Below are 26,482 nucleotides of genomic sequence, written 5' to 3'. Positions count from 1 at the left end.
TTTTCTCTTTCTTCCTGTTTTCAGTTTTGGTAGTTTATATGTTCCTAGGAATTTGCCCATTTCTTCCAGATTGCCCAATTTGTTGGCTTACAATTTTTAATAATATTCTATTATAGTTTGTATTTCTGTGGTGTTGGTTATGATCTCTCCTCTCTCACATTTGGGTCCTTTCTCTTTTCTTTTTTGATAAGTCTGGCTAGGGGCTTATCAGTTTTGTTAATTCTTTCAAAGAATGAGCTCCTGGTTTCATTGATCTGTTCTAGTGTTTCTTTTTTCTTTCTATATCATTTATTTCTGCTCTACTCTCTATTATTTCCTCTCTTCTGATGGCTTTAGGCTTCATTTGCTCTTCTTTTTCAACTGCTTTATGCATAAAATTAGGTTGTGTATTTGAGTTATTTCTTGCTTCTTGAAGCAGGCCTATATTGCTACATACTTCCCTCTTATGACTGTTTTTGCTGTTTCACAAAGATTTTGGACTGTTGTGTTTTTTATTATTTGTTTCCATGTATTTTTTTAAATTTCTTCCTTAACTTCATAGTTGATCCATTCACTCTTTAGGAGGATGTTCTTTAACCTTCATGTGAGTGTGATCTTTCCAAATTTTTTCTTGTGATTGACTTCAAGTTTCATAGTATTGTGGTCTGAAAATATGCATGGTGTGATCTCAATCTATTCGTGCTTGTTGAGGACTAATTTGTGACCAATGTGTGATATAATCTGGAGAATGTTCTGTGCGCACTCGAAAAGAATGTATGTTGTGCTGCTTTGTACTTGTCAAGGATGGATTTGTGACCTAGTATGTGATCTATTCCAGAGAATATCTCATGTGAATTTAAAAGAATATGTATTCTGCTGCTTAGGATAAAATGTTCTGAATATATCTGTTAGGTCCATCTGCTCTAGTGTGTCATTCAAGGCCATTGTTTCCTTGTTGATTTTCTGCTTAGATGATCTGTCCATTGAGGTAGTGTGGTGTTAAAGTCCCCTACTATTATTGTATTATTATCAATGAGTTCCTTGATATTTGTTACTGTTTTATATATTTGGGTGCTTTCAAGTTGGGGGCATAAATATTTACAACTGTTAGATCTTCCTGTTGGATAGACCCCTTTATTATGGTGTGGTGCCCTTCTTCATCTCATTACAGTCTTTGGCTTAAAATCTAGTTGTCGGATAGAAGTATGGCTACTCTGGTTTTCTTTTGGTGTCCATTAGCATAATGGTTGGTTCTCCATCTCCTCACTTTCAATATGTAAATGTCTTTAGGTCTAAAATGAGTCTCTAGTAGGTAGCATATAGATGGGTCTTATTTCTTTTATTCATTCTGACACCCTATGTCTTTTGATTAGAGCATTTAGTCTATTTACATTCAGAGTGATTATTGATAGATATAAATTAAAAAAAATTTTTTTTTGAGAGAGAGAGAGAGAGAGAGAGAGAGAGCAATCAGGGGAGGGGCAGAGAGAGAAGGAGAATGAGAATCCCAAGCAGGCTCCATACTGTCAGTGCAGAGCCCGATGCAGGGGTTGATCTCTCTAACTGTCAGATCATGACCTGAGCTGAAATTAAGAGTCAGATGCTCAACTGACTGAGCCACCCAAGTGCCCCCGATAGACATGAATTTAGTGCTATTGTATTACCTGTGAAGTCATTGTTTCTAGTGATATTCTGTGTTCTTTTCTAGTCTTTGTTGCTTTTGTGACCACCAAACTGCTGGTTTAGTTAACTAAACTCCTTTAGTTTTTGTTTGTCTGGGAAACTCTTTATCTCTCCTTCTATCCTGAATGACAGCCTTGCTGGCTAGAGTATTCTTGGCTGCATATTTTTCTCAGTCAGTAAGTTCAATATATCATGCCACTCCCTATTGGCCTGCCAACTTTCTATGGAATGATCTGCTAACCTTATTTGTCTTCCCTTGTAACTTAGGGGCATCTTTTGTCTTGCTGCCTTTAAGATTTTTTTTCTTTATCACTATATTTTGCAAATTTAACTGCAATATGTCTAGGTGTTGGCCTGATTTTGTTGATTTTTATGGGAGTTCTCTGTTCCTCCTGGATTTGGAAGTCTGTTTCCTTCTCTAGATTAGAGAAGGTATAATTTCCTCAAGTAAGCCTTCTGCCCCCTTTCCCTCTCTTCTTCTGAGACTCCTATGATATGAATGTTGTTAGGCTTTATGGAGTTAGTGAGTTCCCTGAGTCTACATTTGTGATCCAGTATTTTTCTTTCTTCTTTTCAGTTTCATTATTTTCCATAATTCTGTTTTCTATATCACTTATTCACTTCTCTGCTTCTTTCATCTTTGTGATCATTATATCCAGTTGGTTTCAAATCTCAGTTATTGCATTTTTCATTTTAGCCTGACTAGTTTTTTGGTCTTTATCTCTGTGATAAGGGATTCCTAGGTATATTCTATGCTTTTTCCACGCCCAGCTAGTATACTTATGATTGTTGCTTTAAATTCTGGACTGGGCATATTATTTATTTTGTTTCAATTGGATTCCTGACAGTGACCTTTTCTTGTTCATTCTTTTGGGATGAATTCCTCTATCTTGGCATTTTGTCTAGATCTCTGTCTTCTTCTGTATGTTAGGAAACCCTGTTAGGTTTCCTGCTCCTGAGAGCAATGGGTTTATAAAGAAGAAGTCATATACTGCCTAAGGACTGATGCTTCCAGAAGTGTCTCTGGTGTATGCTGTGTGCACTGTACTGTGTTGACTGCTCTTTACCTCAGGTCGATCTTCTGCAGTTTCTCTTTCCCTGCAGTGGGGAGTGTTTGAACCTTGGCCAAAGTGTGATGAGTTTTAACTAGGCGTGCTGTGGTCTGCTTGTTAAGACCTGATCTGTTTCCACCAGGGCTGAAGCTTTGCAGAACTCTGTGGTCAGTAGACATGGTGTGCGTGGGTGTTTGTGCTGATATTCTGGGATATTTTGCTGCTTCTCAGGCACACTTGTCCAAGAAAAGCAGCATACTTGTCCAAGAAAAGCAGCACCTGCTGCACCGTGGGGGCCAGGGCTTGGTGTAAGCAGGTTAGGCAGTCAGTGTTGGCCCTGTACTACTTACTGAAGTTAGTTTATGCTGAGAAATGATGCCTGGAGAGGCAATACCACCTCTCCCAGTTGCACTCCAAGAAGGAGGAGCTGTCTATCCCAGTGCATCCCAGGGGATCCTTAGGTCTCACCATCTGCTCCCAGGCTATCTTCCCCCCTCCTTCACAGGAGCACAGCCCCACCCACTGGGCTCCACACCAGCCACAGTGCTGACCTCTAAAACTCCAGTCTTTGAGCCTTGCTACTTGTAAAACTCACAAAAATCACCCCTTCTGATTTGGCCAGTAATTGCTCTGGAGAAGTGTTTTCCTTATGTGGTCCCCTATGAATTTCTCTCCCTCTCTCTTTTTCTCTTTTGGCCTTTCTCTGTGACCAGGACTCTCTCCCCTCCACAGCACCCACAGTCCATTTCTTTCCCAAATCACATCTCCACATCTCCTACTTTCTACAGTGTGACCTCTTCTCTCCCTCTAGTTGTGTGGTTTACTCTGTCAGTCCTCAGATCTATTTCTTGGTTATTCATAATGATTTGATATTTATCTAGCTGTAATCAAGGGATGGGGCAAGCCCAGCATCCTCCTACTACCCTGCCATGTTAGCTCTTCTCCCTCCTGGATTTCTTTTAATGCCTTTTATTTTCTCCTTACATTTTTCATCTCATTTTATTCTGTATTCTAGGAGAGTTTCTCAAATGTTTTTTAGTTCTTTTGTTATTTTTTAAAATTTGGTAATCATATTTTAAAAATTTTTTTCTCTTCAAGTAATTTAGTTTACTATGACTATTTATTGTAATGACTTTTGAAATATTTGCTTGTCAGAAAACATCACTGGTTTGTTCTGATAATATTTAGCATTTGTTGTCTTGAAGCAAATATATACCTTGTGATTTGTCAATTTAAACATTAAAGTAGCATTGATAATAGGAAAGTTATTTTAAAATTTCTAAAAACAAAAAAATGCATGTTTATGATAAAAAGTTTTTTAATATATACAGTTTTGCTAGTGAATGGATCTATGGAGCTCTGCATTCTGTCATGCTAGAAGTCTGTCAGTCCATTTCTCATTACATTTTATTTTTAAATTTTATTTTAATGTCAGTATAGTTAACATACTATGTTTTAGTATACAGTGTAGTGATTCAACAATTGTATTCATTATTAAGTGTTCACGATGATAAGTGTGATTTTTAATCCCCTTTACCTATTTTACCCTTCCCCACCCCACCCCCTTACCTACCCTCTGGTTACCATCAGTTTATTCTGTATAATTAAGAGTCTGTTTTTGCATTTTCCCTTTTTCCTTTGTTCAATTGTTTTGTTTTTTAAATTGCACATATGAGTGAAATATTACATAATATCTGTCTTTCTTTGACTCATATCACTTAGCATTATACCATCTAGACCCATTAATGTCATTGCAACTGGCAAGATTTCATTCTTTTTTATTCTTTCATTCTTTTTTATGTCTGAGTAATATTCCATTGTGTGTGTGTGTGTGTGTGTGTGTGTGTGTGTGTGTGTGTACATGGTATGTATGATCCCACTGGGCTGTTTCCAGATCTTGGCTATTATAAATAATGCTTCAGTTAACACAGGGGTATATATGTCTTTTTGAATTAGTGTTTTTATATTATTTGGGTAAACACCCATTAGTGGAATTACTGGATCATATGGTGATCATATGGTATTTTGAATTTTTTGAGGAAACTCCATACTGTTTTCCTCAGTGGCTGCACTAGTACACATTCCCACCAACAGTGCATAAGGGTTCCCTTTTCTGCACATCCTGCTCAACACTGTTTTTTTTTTTTCTTATGTTTTTGATTTTAGTCATTCTGACAGGTGTGAGGTGGTATCTCGTAGTTTTGATTTGCATTTTCCTGATGATAAGCAGTGTTGAGCATCCTTTTATGTGTCTGTTGACCATCTGTATGTCTTCAGAGATATGTCTGTTCATGCCTTCTGCCCTTTAAAAAAATTTTTTAACATTTATTCATTTTTGAGAGACCGAGAGAGAGTGTGAATTGAGGGGGGCAGTAGCGGAGGGGCAGAAAGAGGGAGGCACAGAATCCCAAGCAGGCTCCAGGCTCTGAGCTGTCAGCACAGAGCCCAATATGGGGCTCGAACTCACAAACCATGAGATCATAATCTGAGCTGAAGTTGGACTCTCAACCAACTGAACCACTCAGATGCCCCTCTTCTGACTATTTTTTAATTGGATTATTTGTCTTCTGAGTGTTGAGTTGTATAAGATCATTATATATTTTGTATGCTAATCTTTTATTAGATATGTCATTTGTAAATATCTTCTCCCATTCAGTAGGATGTCTTAGTTTTGTTGATTATTTCCTTTGGTGTGCATAAGGTTTTTATTTGGATGTAGTTCTCGTAGTTTATTTTTGCTTTTTGTTTCCCTTGCCTCAGAAGACATATCTAGAAAAAATGTTGCTACAGTCAACGTCAGAGAAATTACTGCATTTGTTCACTTCTAGGATTTTTATGATTTTGGGTCTTACATTTAGATTCTTAATCCATTTTGAGTTTATTTTTGCGTATGGAGTAAACCAGTGGTCTGGTTTTGTTCTAGTGCATTTAGCTGTCCTGTTCTCCCAACACCATTTGTTAAAGAGAATTTTTCCCATTGTACATTCTTGCCTTCATTTCCAAAGATTATTTGACCGTATAATCACAGGTTTATTTCTGGGGTCTCTATTCTGTTCCATTGATCTATGTGTCTATTTTTGTGCCAGTCCCATATTGTTTTGGTTACTATAGTTTTAAAAAATGTTTATGTATTTTGAGAGAGACAAAGAGCATGTGCAGGGGAGGGGCAGATAGAGAGGGAAAGAGGGAATCCCAAGCAGGCTTTGCACTGTCAGCACGGAAGCTAACACAGGACTTGATCTCACAAACTGAGATCATGACGTAAGCCAAAATTGAGAGTTGGATACTAAACCGACTGAGCCCCCCAGGTGCCCCTGATTACTATAGCTTTGTAGTATATCTTGAAATCTGGGATACCTCCAGTTTTGTTCTTTTTAAAGATCACTTTGGCTATTTGGGGTGTTTTGTGGTTCCATATGATTTTAGGAATGTTTGTTCCAGTTCTGTGAAAAATGCTGTTGATCATTTGATCAGGAATGCATTAAATGTGTAGATCGCTTTGGGTAGTTTGGACATTTTAACAATATTCATTCTCCCAATCCATGAGCATGGAATACCTTTCCATTTATTTGTGTCATCTTCAATTTCTTTCATCAGTGTTTTATAATTTTCAGAGTACAGGTCTTTCACCTACTTGATTATGTTTATTGCTAGGTATTATTTTTGGCACAATGGTAAATGAGATTGTTTCCTTAATTTCTATTTCTGCCATTTCATCATTCATGTACAGAAATGCAACAAAATCTGTATATTGATTTTGTACCCTGCAACTTTACTGAATTCGTTAGTTCAGTGAATGAATTCATTTATTCATTTCTGGTATTTTTTTGGTGGAGTCCTTAGGGTTTTCTATAGATTGTATCATATTATCTGCAAATAGTGAAACTTTTACTTCTTCCTTATCAATTTGGAGGGCTTACATTTCTTTTTTCTTATCTGATTGCTGTGTTAAGACTGTGTAGTATTTTGAATAAAAGTGGTGAGAGTGGACATTCTTGTTTTGCTCCTGATTCTTAGGGGAAAAGCTCAGTTTTTCAGCAATAAACATAATATTAGCTGTGGGCTTTTCATTTAGGGTCTTTATTATGTTGAGGTATGTTCACTCTAAGCCTACTTTTTGAGGGTTTTTATCACGAATGGTTGTTGTACTTTGTCTAATGCTTTTTCTGCATCTATTGAAATCATCATATGGTTTTTATCCTTTATCTTGTTTGTGTAATGTGTAATGTTGATTAATTTGCAAATATTGGACCGCCTTTGTATCCCAGGAAAAAAAAACCCCACTTCGTTGTGGTGAATGATTTTTTTAATGTATTGTTGGATTCCTTTTGCTAGTATTTTGTTGAGGATTTTTGTATCTGTCTTCATCAGAGGTATTGACCCATAGTTCTCTCTTTTTTTAATGTTTATTTTTGAGAGAGAGAGAGAGAGAGAGAGAGAGAGAGAGAGAGAGAATCCCAAGCAAGCTGTGCATTGTAAGTAGAAAGTCCAACATGGGACTCAAACTCATGAACTGTGAGATCATGACCTGAGCCAAAGTCAAAAGTTGGATGCTTAATTTTCTGAGCCACCCAAGCTTCCCCATAGTTCTCTTTTTTTTTATAGTGTCCTTGCTGTTTTGGCTTCAGGGTAATGCTAGCCTCATAGACTAAATTTGGAAGATTTTCTTCCTTTTCTATTTTTTTTTAATAGTTTGAGAAGAACAAGTGTTAACCATTCTTTACATGTTTGGTAGAATTCACCTGTGAAGCTATCTGGTCCTGGACTTTTGCTTTTTTGGAGTTTTTTGAATACTTATTCAAGTTCATTGCTGATAATTAGTCTATTGATATTTTCTATTTGTTCTGGATTCAGTTTTAGGAAATTATAGGTTTCTAGGAATTTATCCAATTCTTTGAGGTTGTCCAATTTGTTGATATATATTTTTTCATAATATTCTCTTGTAATGCTTTATACTTCTGTGATATCAGTTATTTCACCTCTTTCATTTCTGATTTTCTTTGATTCCTCTCTCACACATGTGCTCTCACTCTTGCTCTCTCTGAGTCTGGCTAAAATTTATAAATTTTGTTGATCTTTTCAAAGAGCCAGCTTCTGATTTCATTGATCTGTTCAAATTTTTTTAACTTTCTATTTCATTTATTTATGCTCTAATCTTTATTCTTTTTATTTTCCTTCTACTGTTTTTTTTCTAGCTCCTTTAGGTATAAGGTTTGGTTGCTTATTTAAGATTTTTCTTGCTTTTTGATGTCGTCCTGTATTGCTGTAAACTTCCCTCCTAGAACAGCTTTTGCTGGATCCCAAAGATTTTGAACCATTGTGTTTTCACTTTCATTTGTCTCCTCTTTGATTTCTTGGTTGACCCATTCATTGTTTAGTAGTATGTTATTTAGCCTCCATGAATTTGTGTTCTTTTCAGATTTTTTCTTGTGGTTGATTTCTAGTTCATAGCATTGTGGTCAGAAAAGATGCATGGTATGACTTCTTTTTGAATTTGTTGAGGCTTGTTTTGTGGACTAATATGTGATCTATTCTGGAGAATGTTCCATGTGCACTTCAAAAGAATGTGTTTCTGCTATTTTAGGATAGAATGTTCTGATACATCTTTTAGATTCACTTGGTCCCATTTGTCATTCAAAGCCACTGTCTCCTTATTGATTTTGTTTGGATAATCTATCCATTGATGTAAGTGAGGAGTTAAAGTCTCCTACCATTATTGTGTTACTATTGATCATTTCCTTTATATTTGTTATTAGCAGTTTTATGTATTTGGGTTCTTTTGTGTTGGGTGCATAAATATTTACAATTGTAATATCTTCTTAGATGGTTCCCTTTATCATTATCTACTGACCTTCTTTGACTCTTTTTACAGTTTTTGTTAGAAAGTTTATTTTGTCAGATATAAGTATTGCTACCCTGGTTTTCTTTTCACTTCCATTTTCCTGATAATTGCTTTTTTATCCTTCATTTTCAATCTGCATCTGTCGTTAGGTCTGAAATGAGTGTCCTATAGGCAGCATATGGATGGGTCTTGTTTTTTTATTCATTCTATCACACAGTGTCTTTTGATTGGAGTGTTTAGTCCATTTATATTCAAAGTAATTATTGATAGGTATGTATTGCCATTTTCCTATTATTTTATGGGAGAGGAGGGTTTGTAGCTCTTCTTTGTTCCTTATCTTGCTCTTCTCTCTCACAGTTTGTTAGCTTTCTTTAGATGATTGGCTTGGATTCCTTTCTCCTTATTTTTGCATATTTGTTGCTAGTTTTTGATTTCTGGTTACCATTAGGTTTGTGTATAACATCTCTTTTTAAAGTTTATTCATTTTAAGGGAAAGAGAGAGTGTGTGCAAACAGGGGAGTGGTGGGGTGGGGTACAGAGAGAAAATGCCAAACAGGCTCCATTGATAGTGCAGAGCCTGATGCAGGCTTGAAATCCTGAACCATGAGATCATGACCTGAGCCAAAATCAAGAGTCCAAAATCTAACCAACTGAGCCACCCAGGTGCCTCTGCATATAACATCTTATCCTTCTAACAGTCTGTACTAAGTTGATGGTCACTTAAATGTATACCCATTCTTTCCTCCTCTCCTCCCCATGTTTTAGGTGTATGATGTGATACTTTAAATCCTTTCATTTCATGAATCCTTTGACTGATTTTTATAGATGTACTTAATTTTACTACTTTTGTGCTTCCTACATTTTTTATTCCTGTTTATGATCTTTTCTTTCCACTCAAAGAGTCCCCTTTAACATTTCTTGTAGGGCTGGTTTAAATGAAATACTGAGTTCCATTAACTTTTGTTTATCTGGGAAACTCTTTATCTCTCCTTGTATTCTGAATGATAGCCTTGTTGGATGGAGATTTTTTCTTTTAGTACTTTGAATATATCATGCCACACCCTTCTGCCTTGCAAAGTTTCTGCTGAAAAAAATCAGCTGATAGCCTTCTTGTGTACCTTGTATGCAACTGTTTTATTTTCTTTTGCTACTTTTAAAATTCTCTCTTTCTCACTAGTTTTATTACCAATTTAATTGCTGTGTGCCTTGATGTGGACCTTCCTGAATTGATTTTGTTGAGAGCTTTCTCTGCCTCTAAGATCTGGATTTCTAGTTCCTTCCCAGATTTGGGAAGTTTTCAGCTACTATTTCCTCAAATTTTCTCCCCCCTTTGTTCTCTCTCCTCTTTCTGGGATCTGCATAATTCAAATGTTAGTACACTTGATGGTGTCATTGAGGTCCTTCAGTCTATTTTCATTTTGTATTATTATTATTTTTTTTAATTTTATTATTTTTTTGTTTCTCCTGTTCAGCTTGATTGCTTTCCATTACTCTGTCCTTGGGATCACTGATCTGTTTCTCTGCTTTCTCTAGTCTACTATTCATTACATCCAGTGTATTTTTAATTTTCATTATTGTTTCTTCATCTCTGATTATTTCTTTTTAATGTTTTCTATCCCTTTGTTGAGGGTCTCACTGAAGTCCTCCATTCCTTTCTCAAGTCCATTGAGTATTTTTGTGACTATAACTTTAAATTCTCTATCAGGCATATCTATTACTTACCTCCATTACACTTAGCTCTCTTGCTGTGATTTTGTCCTGTTCTTTTATTTAGGACAAACTCCTCTGCCTCCTCATTTTGTGTAACACTCTATGTCTGTTTCTGTGTGTTAGGAATCTCTGCTATGTCTTCTTCTCTTGAAAGTAATGGCTGTATGAAGAAGAGGTCCTATAGTGGCCTGTACTACAATGTCGCCTGTTCACCAGAATCTGGCACCTTAGGAATGTCTCTTATGTATGTTGCGTGTACCCTACTCTTGTGGCTGTGCTGCATTTGCCTTTAATTGAGTCATCCACCGTGGCTCTTTCCTTTTTTGGGGCAGTGTTTGGTCCCCATATTAATGGGCCAGTTTGTGGCCTACTTGCACTTGAGTTGAGTCAGACCAAGTATTTGCTAAAGATATCCATGGGATAAGGTATCCATGGGATAAGGTGAGCTTGGGGTCCTCCTCCTCTTCCATCTTCCTCATATTTTTAATCTTTAAAAACCATCTTATTCTCTAATTATTCCTTTGTAATGACATAGTGTTTTTATTTTATAGACAATCTGCTTGAATTATTTTGAAAATACTGGATTTTTTTTAATGTCCATCCTATGCCCTAAATTATTTGATTTCATCCAGCATCAGTTTTTGTTTACTTCGGTCTTTTTCTTTCATATTCTGATTTCTCCTTACTTTTCTGATTCTACTTGATCATCCAATATTACTAAAGAAAGACCTAAGTTTCTTGTGTGAATTCATTCCATGGCTACATTAGTAGGTCAGTTTTCCTGGGAGACCTCTGTCCTATTTAGGGTGAGGGGGCCATGTTTGCTTTCTGATTTCACCACAGCATAAAATGATGGGAAGCTGGCTGTCAGGCATAGGCTTTCAAAATGCCAGAATATGAAGGCTTGTAGGCTGGGGCACCAAATCCCATACTAGTCCTTGCTAACCCCAGAAGGTTCCACAAAAGAGGCCTCGGTTTTTGCCTATTTTTCCTGGACATTGGAATTCCAAGTGCAGGGGTATGGGAGAAGCAGAAAGGTGATGATTTGCATTGTAAATCTGTATATAAACCTTCAATTAATCTTGTTTTCAGCCACATTTTTCACTGTCAATTCTGAATCCAATATCTTATGATTTCTTTCTTTCTTTTTTATTTTAAGTTTATTTATTTTGAGAGAAAACATGCATGTGAGCAGGGAGGGGCAGAGGAGAGAGAGGGAGAGGGAATCCCAAGCAGACTCTGTGCTGTCAGCACAGAGCCCAATGTGGGACTCAATCTCATGAATCAGGAGATCATGATCCAAGCTGAAATCAAGAGTCAGATGCTTAACCTACTGAGCCACCCAAGCACCATCAGCATCTCATGATTTCTAACATGCAAATTGTATCCCATTCTTCTATGCCCTGGTGTGGTGCATTCACTACTTAACACACTCTCATATGTTTTCCTTCTTCCAAAAATTGTTGAACTCCTTTATGCAATTGTGAATAGATCCTGTTTTTCCTACCCTTAGCTTGCATGGTGAGGTTTATAACTTTTTAAATTTAATTTGATTAAAATTTTTTTAATGTTTATTTTTGAGAGAGAGAGAGAGAGAGAAAGTGAGACAGAGTATGAGCAGAGGAGGGGCAGAGAGAGAGAGGAAGACACAGAATCGAAAAGAAGCTCCAGGGTCTGAACTGTTAGCACACAGCCCAATGCGGGGCTCGAACTGCCAAGCTCTACTATCATGACCTGAGCTGAAGTCGGAAACTTAACCAATACCTGAGCCACCCAGGTGCCCTGAGGTTTATTACTTTTTAAAAATTTCATTCTTTTATTTCTATGAGTCTCAGGAAATAGGAGAGATAGGCTTAAGTGCATGGTATATCCTCCTGAATTAGTAGTTTTCAGTTGATTATATTTTGTTGTTTTTTGGTGGAAATATAATTTAAGTTAAATAGTTACTTCCTCAGTCACTCCCACAGAATTGTTCAGCTGCAACCACGATCATCTACTCTGTACCTGAGGAATCTGAGGTTCACTGAAGTTTAAGGATATCAGATACACTGATAAGGTGACTATAGATTTGTGCTGGAAAACTAAGGAGGACTCTAAGATTAAATGACAATGACTTATTCTCGAATTGTTTTCATTCTACAACATTTAGTAAATATCTAGAATGGGCCAAGTACTAGGTTAAGTGTTGCCAAGATAGGGATATAAAGGTAAATAAGTTATAAACCTTACCCTTGACAATAGCACAATCTGGTGAATAACTTGAGTTTATGTAGCATTTTGCAGTTTATAAATCAATTTTACCTATTGGAGACATTTGACACATAGTGATTTACAATTCATAGTTTTAACTACTCCCATGGAACTCCAGTGATCCATGACCTGCAATAATTGATTCATTTGCTTAGGTACAAATTTGAATCACATGTACCACAAGACTGTGGGTGGTAGGGTTGTTTGAGTGCTGAAAGAGCAAAGCTGGCTCTTAGGGAATCATGAAGTAGTCTTATGAATACTGTGTATAAATTTATGGCCATATTCTTGAGTCATCTGAACTTGATAGGATTACAAACATGAAATTGGTTTATTTTTCCCCCATCACTGCCCTTAACAAAGTTCTTTCAAGTCTTTCTTCTTTGACATCTCGAGTAGATTCCATATCTTTCCAGGCCCTTACTATTGTTGTAGAGTTCAGTGTAGTCCAGTTTAATATTTGAATCTCATTTTTTCCAATCCCCTAGTTCAAGTTTGAACCCTGCAAGGGAACTGAAAAAGGAAGAGAGGGCCTGGTTTGCTATCTTCCTTCTCTTCTGGTTCTAGTTCTTTCTTTGTGTTGTGAGGGCTGGAAAGAGAAGGAGTGTCTGGCCACTGCCCTAGTCCTATGTGGTTGTTGCTACTACAGCTAAAATATAATTAACTAGCCATCAACACCCTCTTTAGGGGAAGCATCCAAAAATTGGCTCTCTCATGGTATACAAGGGGAAATTCTCTGGGAAAATCCTTACTAAATAGTCCTTTCATTTGAGAGATCAGCTTTGGCTTGCCTGTATCCAAACCCTTTCAGCTCTATCCCTGGTGACTCACCTCCTGTCTCTTGATGGCAGATAAGGTATCACCAGGGAGGTGCAAGCCCATTTACTTGATTCCATATCCTCCTATAATAGGCTGCTTCAATGCTGCCCCCATTGGCTTTTTTTTTTAACCCTCTTGTGGTCTCGTTGGGTCTCATTTCTCATTCCCAAAATGGGCACAGAAGACTGATGAATAAGTCTGCCACAGAAGAGGTATACAGTTGGAAAATGACATGCTGATCTGCTCTTCCTACAGGTACCCTCAGTCTTTATGAGTGATTCTCAGAGCCCTCTGTAATTTGGAATTGGGAAAAAAAAACAATTCACAACTACAATGAGGAGGAGATGGAAAATCCTCTAAATTGTGATCATTGTCTTGCCAATACAACTATCTCCAGTCTACTTCCCTACCCCCACCTTTTTGCTTACATAGACCAGGGCAGGAAGACTATAGAAGTGATGCAGGAGTCTAGCCAGAAACTTTTGTGGAGAGCTTTCTTTATTCTTACCTTTGGGTCCTATTTGGTGATTCTGAGTCAGTAGGAAAAGTATCACTCAACACTCTGTTATACATTTTCTGCTATGCATGTAGTCACATTAATTAATTAATTAATTGGGGACTTGACAAGGTGTTGGGGGCATTGTTTGAATGTTTAGGGCTGTGTTCTCTCAAGGTATGGCTTATAGACCACCTGTGTCTGAATCTGCTGGTGAGAACAAGGAAAAAAATGTGAATTCCTAGGCCTCTTATGCTAATATTTGGGCTCTCAAGGGTAGAGAAGGGGTCAGGAATCACAATTTTCAACAAACACTCCCAAGATTTAGAGCTACATACTAAAGTTGGACAACCACTTGTCATGAGTCCACAATATATTATTTTATGTCCTTTCAACACTTCTGTGAAGTAGGTAGGGCTGGTGTTATCCTAATTATACAGATGAAATTGAGATTCAAAAGAGAACCATGAGTTGCCAAATGGCAGAGTAACCTGTTTCCTAAAATTAATGTATTGTGAGTTTATCCATTAAACATTTTCTTCAACATTATTTTCTTTTTTCTTTTTTTTAAAGTTTATTTATTTATTTTGAAGGGGGGGGGCATGCAAGCCAGGGAGGAGGGGAGAGGGAGGGAAAGGGGGGGAGAGGGGGGGAGGGGGGAAGAGGGAGGGAGAGGGAGGGAGAGGGAGGGAGAGGATCCCAAGCAGGCTCAGAGCCTGACACAGGGCTTGAAACCATGAACTGTGAGATCATGACTTGAGCCAAAATCAAGATTTGGCTTGACTGACTGAGCCACCCAGGCACCCCTCAACTTTATGTTCAATGACAATGTAATCTCCTTTGTGGATGTAGAATTCTTTATTTAATCAATCTGCTATGAATGCACAGTTTGATTATTTTAACTTTTTACTATTACAAAAAGGAGCTTTAAATGTTAGGCAGTTTAAAGGGGAGTTGGGAACTATATTGTAGCTGCCTAGAGAAAATGAAGCCAATTTTTAAGGTCATTATATTAAAAGTGTTTAGGATCTGCAATGATATGGCACATTCCACAGTCACTAAAACGATTATTTTATGTTGTTTTCTTAACAGGAACAAGACCATATTGTTTTACTTTAACTTATTCAGCTGTACCAGTCCCTCCGTGGTGATAAACCTACAGTGCCCTACCACACAGGTAAAACAAAAAATGCCTTGAATGTTCGAAATTCCACCTGAATTCCGTTTGAATTCTGTGTGTGTGTGGTTAATGATGAATTTATGGAAGGTGGGAAGACCTAAGCATGAGCTTGTGTTTACTCATATAAAATCAAAATGTAGCATCGCTAAGGAACCTCTTTGATTTTGTCCAACCACCTACCCCCAGAAGTGGTATTTTTTTCCAGACCAGTATTAGGAAGAGAAAAGCTAGCTACTATAACTAATAAACTCAAGTTTTTCAGTGACTTAACACAATAAAGTTTATTGTTGATCATATAACAGTTTAAGGCTAGTGTTTATGGTCAGTAGGCAACTCTTCTCTAGGCTTCTTTCATCTGGTGGCTCTGTCTTAAGTCCTTCTCATCATCTGTATCCACCTGCCAGAAGGAAATAGAAGATGAATAAAGCATCTCTGCTCTTAAAAGCCTTGGATTAGAAGTGTCACACATTGAAATTCTACTCATACAACATATATATTAGTTTTATATGTTCACACCTGCATGCAAGAAAGAAGGACTAAAGTAATGCAGTTAGGGGTGAGGCACAGACTTCAGTGGGCATTTAGTTGTGTCTTCCATAGTCTGTCCATCTGTCCTCCAGAATACCTTTCTTCTTTCCAAGGGAGACAACCCAGTGTCCCATGTAGTACTGTCTTTAACCCAAAGTTCAGGATCTATGGGTGATACATTGTCTATCAGTTCTTTCCACTAAATGAACAATGGGGAATGGGACTAGGACAATTAGAATACAAACTCCCATTCAGAAAGGGAAGGGTGATAAACATATAGTGGTCTGTAGTGCATGGCACTGGAGAACGGTGCTTTATTTGACCTGGATTATATTTTCCATTTCATCCTATAAATCCTTTACTCAACCAACTGTGGGGTTATTTCCTATCTGCTAGCTTCAGGCCACATCACTACTGAGCATTGGAGATATCTGCGGGGCGGGGGGGAGGGGAGGGATGCATAGAGCTCTAAAGCTCCCTTCATGTTGTGTAAATTCAGCACCTCAAAGATTATTTTAACAGTCAAAGGCCTTTTCAGGTTAGCTCATGAATTCTGTAGCAGCACATCTGCCTCAAAAACGTAATAGGCTTTTAACCTATTTGCTGCTGCTTTGCTCCATGCGCCAGTAAACCATTGCCAAAGATCTTCCCTGATCTAGTTAGTAAATCTGTTTGCTTTCTTTCTTCCTCATGTCTCTCTCAGACTTTTGATCTCTTATTTACCACTGAGACTAAAGCCAACTTGAGATATTGACATCTTAGTTCTGTGACTACCTCTACCACAAGACTTTGTTTTCTACCACAGCCACCCACTCCCAAGGCCAAATCCTTGACCATGTCAGTACCAGTACTTGCCACTGTTGTAATATCAATTTCAGACATCCTACTGTCTGACCACCTCAATTCCTCTCACATTCCAACGCCAATAATTGTAACTCACCAGGACCTACAAACCCCTAATGCTAACCTCTTCACAGCATCCCTCAGTTCCCTCATGTTTTCATTTCTTTCTTTGTCTGACTTAGATTTCAAGGTCCCTCTTTAAATTCACTCCCTTATAAAAACCCTCAATTTCTGTGCCCCCCTCCCACTTAGCTGTTCTTTCCTGGCAGAACTTCATCCCTACCTAAATGTGGCTCTCTGCCTATTATTCTATGCCTGAACTCAGGCAGCTGTGAGTTCTTGGAGAAAATACACATAACTGTCCTTTAGACTCAGAACTACTAACCTCAGTGTCCCTCAGTGCTGTCTCACAACCACACTACAGACCCCTTATCTGTTTTCTAGTCTTCTCTTCTAGAAAACATTTCCATACCTTCTCTTCTTACCTTCAACACCTAAGAACTCTTTCCCAATCTCCTTGTCAGCCTCTGACTTTGCTTCCTACTTCACTGAAAAAGTACAGGCATTCAGAAGACAACTTTTAAAAGCTTCTGCAGTAACATCCTCTTGCCTATCAAGTGTCATTTATGTTCATATATTTGTTCTGCTTTTCTTTGTTTCACTGTGTATGAACTGCCTGCCCTCCTAAAGTCAGCCTATCCATTTATGCATTATATCTCACCTGCTTTCACATACTCAAGCACATCATTGCAGAAATTTTGTGGGTTTTTTTTATTACCATTGTTCCTTCTCTACTAAATCATCTTGATCCCACACCCCCTTCCAGATACTGCTCCAAATCTCTGTACCTCTTTTTTGCAAGTCTTCAAAAGAGTAGTCTATATTCAGTGTGTCTAAATCCTCTCTTCTCATTCTCATTCAGGCTTTTACTCCTACTCTAATTGCCTCCAAATGATACCATTGACCTCCATATTATTAAACTAATGGCTAATTCTCATTCCACATGCATTTGATCGAACAGCATTGTTTATTCAAGCCCTCCTCCTTCAAACATTTTCCTGACTTGGCTTCCAGGGCACATTATTCTTCTTTGTTTCCTCCCAACTCTCTGGCTATTCCTCGTTAGTCTCCTTTGCTGGTTTTTCTTCAGCTTTCCAACATCGTATAAACATTGGAGTTCTCTCCTATCACCAAACTTGGCCATTTTGAAAATCTACATTTACTCCCTTGGTGATCTCATTCACCAATTCTTTGTTTTTAACATCATCTGCATGCTGCCCTCACTAGTTTACATGTCCAGAAAAGTCTGCTCTCTGAACTCCTGATCCTGATATGCAATCACCTGTGCAATGTCTCTACATGGATATTTAGTTGACATCTCAAATTTAATATGTCCAAACTCAATTCCTAATCTCTGACTTCATCCTTAAATTTTTTCTCCAATCCCAACCATCGTCGCTGTTTCAGTTAAGGCCACCTCCAAATACCGTGGTATCATCCTTGATTTTCTCTTTTCCTCCTACACTCATGTGTGAACAGTCAGCTAATTCTTCTGGTTTCCATTCAAAATATACCCTGGACCAAACTACTTTTTACTATCTCTTCCTTTTTTCAAAGAACCATTATCTCTTTATATTAGTGCTATGACCTCCTGACTGGTCTCTCTGCCTCTATCCTTACCCCACTTTCAACCCCTTATAGTGTCTTTTCTACCCAGAAGCCAATGTGATGCTATTAAATACGTCACATTTATATCTCTCCTTTGTTCAGTCCTCGTCCCCATAGCTTCTCAAGTTACTGAGATTAACAGCAAAGTCTTAACAATGGCCTTAAAGGACCCTTCACTCTCTGTCCAACTCTCTGACTACATATGCTGTTACTATCCCTCTGCTCACTACACTCGGGTCATACAGCTAGTATGTTGTCTCTGAAGGATCCAGGAATGCTCCTGCCTCAGAGCCTTAGACTTTGCTGTTCTCCCTGCCTAGAGTACTCTTTCTCCAAATGACTATGGCTTGATCACTATTCTTCAAGACTCACATGTTACTTTTTTAGCAAGGCTTTCCTTGACTACCCATTTATTTATTTTTAGTTTATTTATTTATTTTGAGAAAGACAAAGCATGAGCAGGGGAGGGGCATAGAGGGAGAGAGAGAATCCCAATAAGGTTCTGTGCTGTCAGTGCAGAGCCTGACATGGGACTTGATCTTATGAACCATGAGATTATGACTTAAGCCGAAATCAAAAGTCCAAGAGTCAGACACTTAAACCGGCTGAGCCACCAAGGTGCCCCCTTGAGTTCCCATTTAAAACTGGAATCCCCCTCAACTGCTTTTTATCCCCTAACTTCCTTTCTGGCTTTGTTTGTCTCCATAGCACTTATTATCATCTTATAACAAACAATTTTACTTATTTGTTGTTATCATCTTCCCTCTACTAGAAGGTAAACAGCTTAAGGGCACGTATTTTTATATTTTGTTCACTACTGTGTCCCCAGTGCCTAGAACAGGCTCAGAGTAGGTGATCAATAAGTATTTGTTGAAGCAATAAATGAATGAATTAGTTAATATCTTTCTACTCCCAGTCTAGGAAATTTTCTATTATACACATCCATCATTTCCATGAGGAAACATACATACAAAAATATCCTATACATTATGCTTTTTTATGTACTCATGTATGTATGTTATTTATATTTAAGTACACTATAAATTATTTACTAGATCATGCTTTTTTCATAGTAAATGCAGTGCTTTAACCATCAGTATAACTCTCTTCTACTCACCAAATTCTTATTTGCATTAGAATATTAAACCTATGTGAATTGAAGATATAAAAATAATGATGAAGAACTACATTTAAAGTGCCTCTTTGTGATTACCCAAAGAATCAGAATTGAGTCAGGATATATTTTAGCTGCCAATAATGGAGACTTGCTTTTAGTCTGCCAGACATTAGTGTATCTACTGACCCAAGCCATATTTTTATGCATTATGTTTTTTGTTAACTGCCAGCATGGTCCAGACATGTTTTGCAAGCATTTAAAGGACAGACTATGATCAATTAGGATACTCGACCTTAATGTGACCTTCATTCTTAGCTAATTATATGTTGATTGCTACTAATCAGCACCCTATTTGAAGTGAAAAAATTGGTCTGATAGATTGGGAGAGTAAAAAGCAGTAACTGTATTGTTTTTTAACAGCTCATTTGTGTCTGGGATGAAATTTGATGTGATTCTCTTTAACAAACTACATTTTGCCATTTTAATTATTTTCTTGTATATGTTGCATACACAGCATTTTTAATATGTAGTATACATTGTATGTATGTATACTACATAATACAGAACTCATCATGGTCCCAACTCAGTAGTTCCTACTGTCATTTAGGCCTGTGAAAGCATTAGTACTTTCAGTGTTCATTTTAAAAATCCATTTAAATGTACCCAATGGGGGAACTAGTGAAGTTACCTTTCAAAGTCCTATAACTGTCAAAGTCTAAATGTCTGTAAAGTATCTCCCAATAGCTCAGCTCCAATCAGAATGAAATTTTGACATTTGCATTGATAATAAGCTTAGCCTTCTTCTAAAAGATATGAGCATGCTGGATGCTTTGAACGTCCCTAAACAGTTCTTTGCCTTTTGTAGAAAGATACCTGTGAAACTTCAGTATTTCATCTAGAACTGTGTGAGTGTGTGTGTGAGAGAGACAGAGAGCCTATGTATGTATGAGAAACTGACAAAATGCATACAGAGACATGAATGTAGAGACAGGTTGTTTTGCCTTGTCAGAACGTCGAGAAGAAATTTAGACTGCTGCTACTACAAAACATTATTAACTGTGGGATTTGAGGTATCCATTTAGTTATTCACCTCCCTAACTTAGCTGTGGGCCTGACACCAAAAATTTTTGTAGACACTAGAAACATGACCCAGCAGATAGGAAAGAGGTGTCAGCTCAGTAGTAGTGGATTGAGCTAGAATCTGGCCAGTCAGGTTACCAAAGCACAGCAGGGAGATGGAGCAAGTCAGAGCTGAGAAGGCTTTCATGAGAAGGCTTTCCATGAGCAACTGGAGATGGAGGAGAGAACGAGGATCGCAACTTTCATGGTTAATAGGATCGTTGTTTTTTGTTTTTGTTTTTGTTTTTTGTTTTAACTACAAGCAAAAACAAAGTGAACAGACTGCATCTTCTTGGATTCTGATTTCTCTCTGGAGTTTCTAATTGGATTTCAGTCATTCCACATCAGCTCTGTGGACTACTAGCACAGTGATCTGGTTTGGCATTAATAGGCCCCCTAACTAAGTTCATTAATGTAAAATGATTGATTGGTAACCTCTCTGTCCACAGTTGACAGAGTGTTGGTTAAATGACTATGATAATGATTGCCTGCCACATAGCCCTAATTTTGTTGGTTTCTTATGGTAATAAATACTCCTATTTTGAGAACTGTTGTTGATAATTCACTGTCACTGATAGTAATTAGTGGAATAAGTTATCAATATCTGGAGCATTTTTAATCATTATTTTATCTATATGTATGAAAGGAAGCAAGATTCTAACCCTGAAAATGCATAAACTACATAGGCAAAATTAATCTTGCATTATACTCTTATCTACTAACTGACAGACTAATAAGAAAATATTTATTAAAAGTCCATCACTGTCTTGTGGTAGTGGTGACATTAATCTACACATTATAAAATTGCATAGAACTGTATGCTCACACACACACACACACACACACACGAGCGTGCGTAAAACTGGTGAAATCTAAAGGTTAGTGGATGTAACAATATCAATTTCCTGGTTGTGATATTGCTCTGTAATTGTGCAAGTTACTACCATTGGGTGAAACTGGGTGAAAGGTATGTGGAATATATTATTTTTCACAGCTGCAAGTAGATCTATAATTATCTCAAAATCAGAAGTTAAAAACAGTTCCATCATTGTACAACATCTGATTTGTTTAACACAGATCATTACTGAAGGGCAAGGAGTAGAGAGTGATAACTAGTGCATGACATTTTATTTTTTACATAAATTAGAAAATTGATTTAAGTTTCTAAGTTTCTTTATAGTGGTGAATAACTTAGAAATCTAACCTTATGGATATTTCCTTGATTTGCTTAACTCAATTCAGTTCCCACCACTGTGTTCCTTTTCTTCATAGATCTGTGTCTCCAAGTGCCCAGAAAAATTTTTAACCTACATGGAAATACAATTTACGTACAGAACAAACAAAAACTATTGGACATACTACAGCCAGTTCTGCAAGTCCACTTTTGTTAAGCCTGCAAAGGTATGTGTGTTTAGGCTTAAAGCTAGAGAAGAATTTAACTTTTGTTTCTATCTCAAGTGTAACATGAGCATTTGTAATGGACAAGCTCCCAAATCTTCTAAGAAATGCTTAGGTACTGTTCCATTAAAACACAAATGCACATGTACATACAAACATACATACACCATTTATAGTATATCATTTTGTAGATTTGGGGTGTTAGGAAAGACTCATTAAGTCTGGTAAGTTAGCTTTATTCCCTGAAACCAACAAATTCTCTACTTGAATGAAGTGTATGCTGTGAAGATCTAGGAGTTAATGTCATTCATTTTATTAACGTCACCATTTCATTAATGTGGTGATGAAGATCCATGGCTACTTAGTAACAAGTAGCATTTTACTTTCAAACCCAATTTGATAATTATTCATTAAAAAGAACCCTCAAACCTTATCTAGATTTGAGACTTAAAAAGGAATTCTAAAGCCTTATTATGTTAAATGGTATTAATGGCTTCTTAATTAGAGAAGATACTGTTTTTCCAGAAACAAAATCCAAGACTTAGAGATTCAGAATGTGACTAAGACATAGATACATGCTTTCAAAGATGTGCCTTGGTTTCAGTGGGTCTGGTTTTATTATTGATTTGAATTACAGTTAGGAAATTTAAGAGTGTTTGTCAAAAAAAAGTATGGGTGTGTGACAATCCTAAAATCCCTCTTATTAGGAGAGTAGTTTGGAATAATGAGATAATTATGGAGTTAAATTTTTAAAGGACACAGTTTTTATACTGAAAATAAAAGTTGTCATTACATAGCCTTTGAAATGCTAACATACTCTCCCTTCCATTTTAGACTCTCACACAAGTTTTACTGGATGATGATTGTCCAATAGCGATTTTTCCAAGTAAACCATGTAAGTGGTTTTTACTTACCTTCGAACTCATAATCTACCAAACAGTTATTTAATTCAGTTCCCTTATTTCACTATTGAAACCAAGAATAGTTGTATGACTGGCTTAGTGTCCCAGAGTTAATTAGGAAGAAGCCAAAGCTAAAGCCCATTGTCACTCCAGCCAGGGATATTTCCGTTGGAGCTCTGTTAGTTTTGGGGTTTTGCTATGTCAACATACACAAAAAAAGATTGAAGATTGATTTTAAAAGCCTAATAAGATTGATTATTTGGTGCTCTGTGAGTACATGTAAGCACACAAGGATGTAATCTTGCACACTCGTGCCTGAAATCAGCCTAAGAATTTGTTCAGAAGTTGCCTCAGGAGTGAAAGTGGGACATACACTTGTCATATAATTTGAAATTTAAAATGTTTATGTATCTCCTAAATGAATCAATATTTTATATTTTTAAGATTTGTAAATTTTATTTAAAGTTTATATAAAATTTATCTAACTTTTTTAAAAAATGAAATAATCACTAATTTTCATTTCTAACAAATATAATCCTAACTACAAAGAAGAATATTTTTACATAAAGATGTCCGGCACAATGTTATCTGGAAGAAACAAAAATAAAAAAAAAAAAGAATAAAACACTGTGATATCCAAGAACAAGAATGTACTTAAATAAATTATGATGTATTCATTAAATGGAATATTTCAGAATTATTAAATATAAGTGTTGTATGTATACTATAATGTTAAATAAAATTTTATATGCATTATAATGACAAACATATATAATTAAAGTAAACAACAACAACAAAAAACTATTCAAAGAAAAAGATCACAAAGAAATATGCCAAAATAGTAAGTGTTTTGGAGGTGGCAAAACTATGGGCATTCCTCTCTTCTTTCTTCTCTTTTTCTATTGAAGTACAAAGGTATCCTTTTCTATTGGAGTAGAAAGTCAGGTGCCATCGAAGTAGCTACCATCAAACACAATGTCTTACATGCCCCCCATCCCTTTTCTTTGGGTCATTGAGGACTCTGAAGCAAGGTCTTGCAAGCAACTACATTTTGCCAGGAAGCCCTCAAGCAACAAGTGTCGGTAGCCAAGAACAATGTTACAAAAAGGTAAAAATGAATCATTAGTCACTGAAGATAAAATGGATATGAAAGTATAAAACATCCCTGCCCTTACAAGTACAGATTGGTTAAATCACACAATATAAACTATATACTGGGGATTCAAAAGTGAATAAAGCATAGTCCCTCACAGTATAGTAAAGGAGACATTATGGTAAACATTTCAATCAACTTGTATTCCCTCAATAAGGGACTAAGTACAGTACTTAATGGAATAGTATGCACCTAATAAAATTTACTCATTTAAGAGGTTATAAAAGAAAATAAGTAATATTAAAAGAAAGAAACCAGGGAAAGGGCTGAATTTATTTTATGGTTATGACTCTCGAAAAAATTTCAAGTAGAAGAAAAACAGGAAGGAAATACATCTAAAATGTTAATAGAGTTCATTGTGGGTAGTAGGACTATGCCTTGTTTTGTATCTTCCTTCATATTTTCTCTACTTTCCAAATATAAAATGAGCACATTTAGTGATTGAAACTAACCGACTGGATGAAATTGCCCAGAAAAATGTTAGGGGACTTTGTATGTAGAAACAGTCATCTTTAAGGAGTGGAGAGGGGAAGAAAATACAGAAAGGCTGAAGGGAGGACAGGAGAGAATCTGGGAATGTAAGCCAAAGGAAGAGCATTTCAAAAGGCAGGAGTTGCCTACCATGTCAAAGACAGAAAAGTTAATTCAATAGCAAATAGTGCTGAGTTCCGTTATGTACCAAGCACTGTACTAGATAATGGGTTCAAGCAAGATGAAGACTAAAAGATATGTGGAGGTTTTGGCAATAAGGAGACCATTGGGATCACTGGGAGGCCAGTTTCCTTGTAATGATGGGGGAAGAATGTGATTGGATTGAGAGGGAATAGAGGCAGCTGGTGGAGGCTACTGGGTCAAATTTGCCAGGGAAGAACCAGAGAGAGATGTGGAGGATACTGAAGCAGTGGGCCATGTTTTAAATGCTACAGAAGGTGGGTGTGGGTAGACAAGAGATCATTTTAAGCCAGAAATGTCAGGAAAGGCTTGGGAAACACCTATTTCTTCTTTCCCTACAACAACTGCTTTAATATTTTCAAGTTTAAACTGCCTGCAAACCCATGCAAATCTGTGATGCTTCTTGTACCAAAAAATATAATAATGATCCATTTCTGATTTCTCTTCCCTCTTCATTTAAAATTGGGGTTTTGAAATATTTTTAGGAATACAGATATGTAAAGAAACAAGGATTCTATTTAATCAAAATAAGTGCATAGAAGATTTAACAGTGAGGTAACTTCTCAGAAATTATGTTGACAGTCCACGCTTTGTGTGGGGACCATTTTGATAGCTTTAGAATTTCTATTTCCAGCTCCTCCAAAAACCCTGTGAATGAGAAAGCTGGAAGGGAGACAAATTATTAAGACCTCACCAATAAAAATTCAGTTGTCCTAATAGCCTAAAGTTTGAACTTGTTCTTCTTTCTTAAGGAACTGTTCACGAATCTCCAGTTTTCAAAGTTTCACTCAAGGAATATCTAGAATTTTTTTAATAAGAAAAAGTAAATTTAGTCATACAAGTAAATGAAGCCTTTTTATTAAAATGCTTTTACAATGTTAGATACGTTATCAATATTACTCTTTTAAAACCTGTGCTGTGCATCTTACTTATTGGCTGCTTGATGAATGTACCATGTGCAAAATAATCAACAAGTTTAGAGTGTAGCCTCTGATTGTGATCAAATTTTCTATCTATATCAGTCTTAGAACCATCAAGGCCTTCCTGATCATCAAGTAATGGGCAATTACCTATGTTGAGCAATTTATACATTATCCAGCAAAAATTTGATTGTAATAGAAAGCTTAAGAAAAGGAGAACATCACATAGGAAGACATAGAAAAGTGATTACCATAATTTTACTTTTTTACAGTTCTCCAGAGATGTTTCCCTGACTTCTCTACTAAAAATGGCACTCTGACAGTAGGCAATAAGACGACATTTGAAGATGGAAGTGGAAAGACAAGAAATGCTATAGAACTCAGGGCAGCTGCAAAGTATGTTTGTTTACATTCTTATTTTTAGTTTGGATGCATTCTGTTATCGTGCACAAGACTAAAGCTTCCACTAGGTTAAATGTTATAAAGGAAGAATTATGTATTATTATGAAATATACATGTCACTGTGGATTGGAGAAATTGGTGTATATTCATTAAGAAAAGCAAGTAAAGGAGAAACCAAAGAGAATTAGAAAGAGGAATGATGTTTTTCAAAATGGTTAAATCTTTCATTATTAACAGGTATAGAAATGAAACCTCAGTAAGCATATTGGAAGTCCTTAACATTATTTGTTGAATCAACACAATAAAAAAACATGCTTTTTAAATCACTATTTAAAAAAAAAATGACTGAAATAATAAAACTGCCAGATGTTGTAAAGGGAAGAGGGTCTTAGGAAAGGCTGTTTCAGAACCATATCAATTTCTACGTACTAACTACAGTGAAGTCAATTTACTGTTTCCCTTGCTGTACGTATCATGATGTTTCAGGTTATTGGGGAATATAATTCCCTGTGTGCATCCATTCACGTGTGTGCACAAACACACAGAGTATCACTGCATAGCTCAGTTGTTGAATTAAAAGTGAAAAATAAAGATATTCCAAAAATATATTTCTGTTCCTTGAAAGACTTTAGTAGTCCAAGTAGAATAGTGCAGGTCCTATGTATTTAAAATGTCATAGCAACATGGATGGATTTCACAAATATAAAGCTTTGTGAAAGAAACCACAAAATAATAGTACAAGTACAGTT

At 36.6% G+C, this 26,482-nt stretch overlaps 1 protein-coding gene across 7 annotated transcripts in view; it reads left to right on the top strand.

The window, feature by feature from the left end:
• SLC44A5 (solute carrier family 44 member 5) overlaps positions 1 to 26,482 on the top strand; it is a 374,891-nt gene that overhangs the window by 303,972 nt on the left and 44,437 nt on the right. For all 7 annotated transcript variants that reach the window (XM_045477883.1, XM_045477880.1, XM_045477879.1 and 4 more), the window contains 4 exons: positions 14,924 to 15,008; positions 21,559 to 21,687; positions 22,519 to 22,579; positions 25,604 to 25,727. In XM_045477883.1, the coding sequence (XP_045333839.1) occupies positions 14,924 to 15,008; positions 21,559 to 21,687; positions 22,519 to 22,579; positions 25,604 to 25,727 (399 nt within the window). The remainder of the gene's footprint in view (positions 1 to 14,923; positions 15,009 to 21,558; positions 21,688 to 22,518; positions 22,580 to 25,603; positions 25,728 to 26,482) is intronic.

Source organism: Leopardus geoffroyi, chromosome C1, assembly GCF_018350155.1.
Source record: "Leopardus geoffroyi isolate Oge1 chromosome C1, O.geoffroyi_Oge1_pat1.0, whole genome shotgun sequence".
Classification (NCBI taxonomy): Eukaryota; Metazoa; Chordata; class Mammalia; order Carnivora; family Felidae; genus Leopardus; species Leopardus geoffroyi.
The sequence above is the reverse complement of the archived record's forward strand: the minus strand, read 5'-3'. Positions and strand labels throughout refer to the sequence as shown.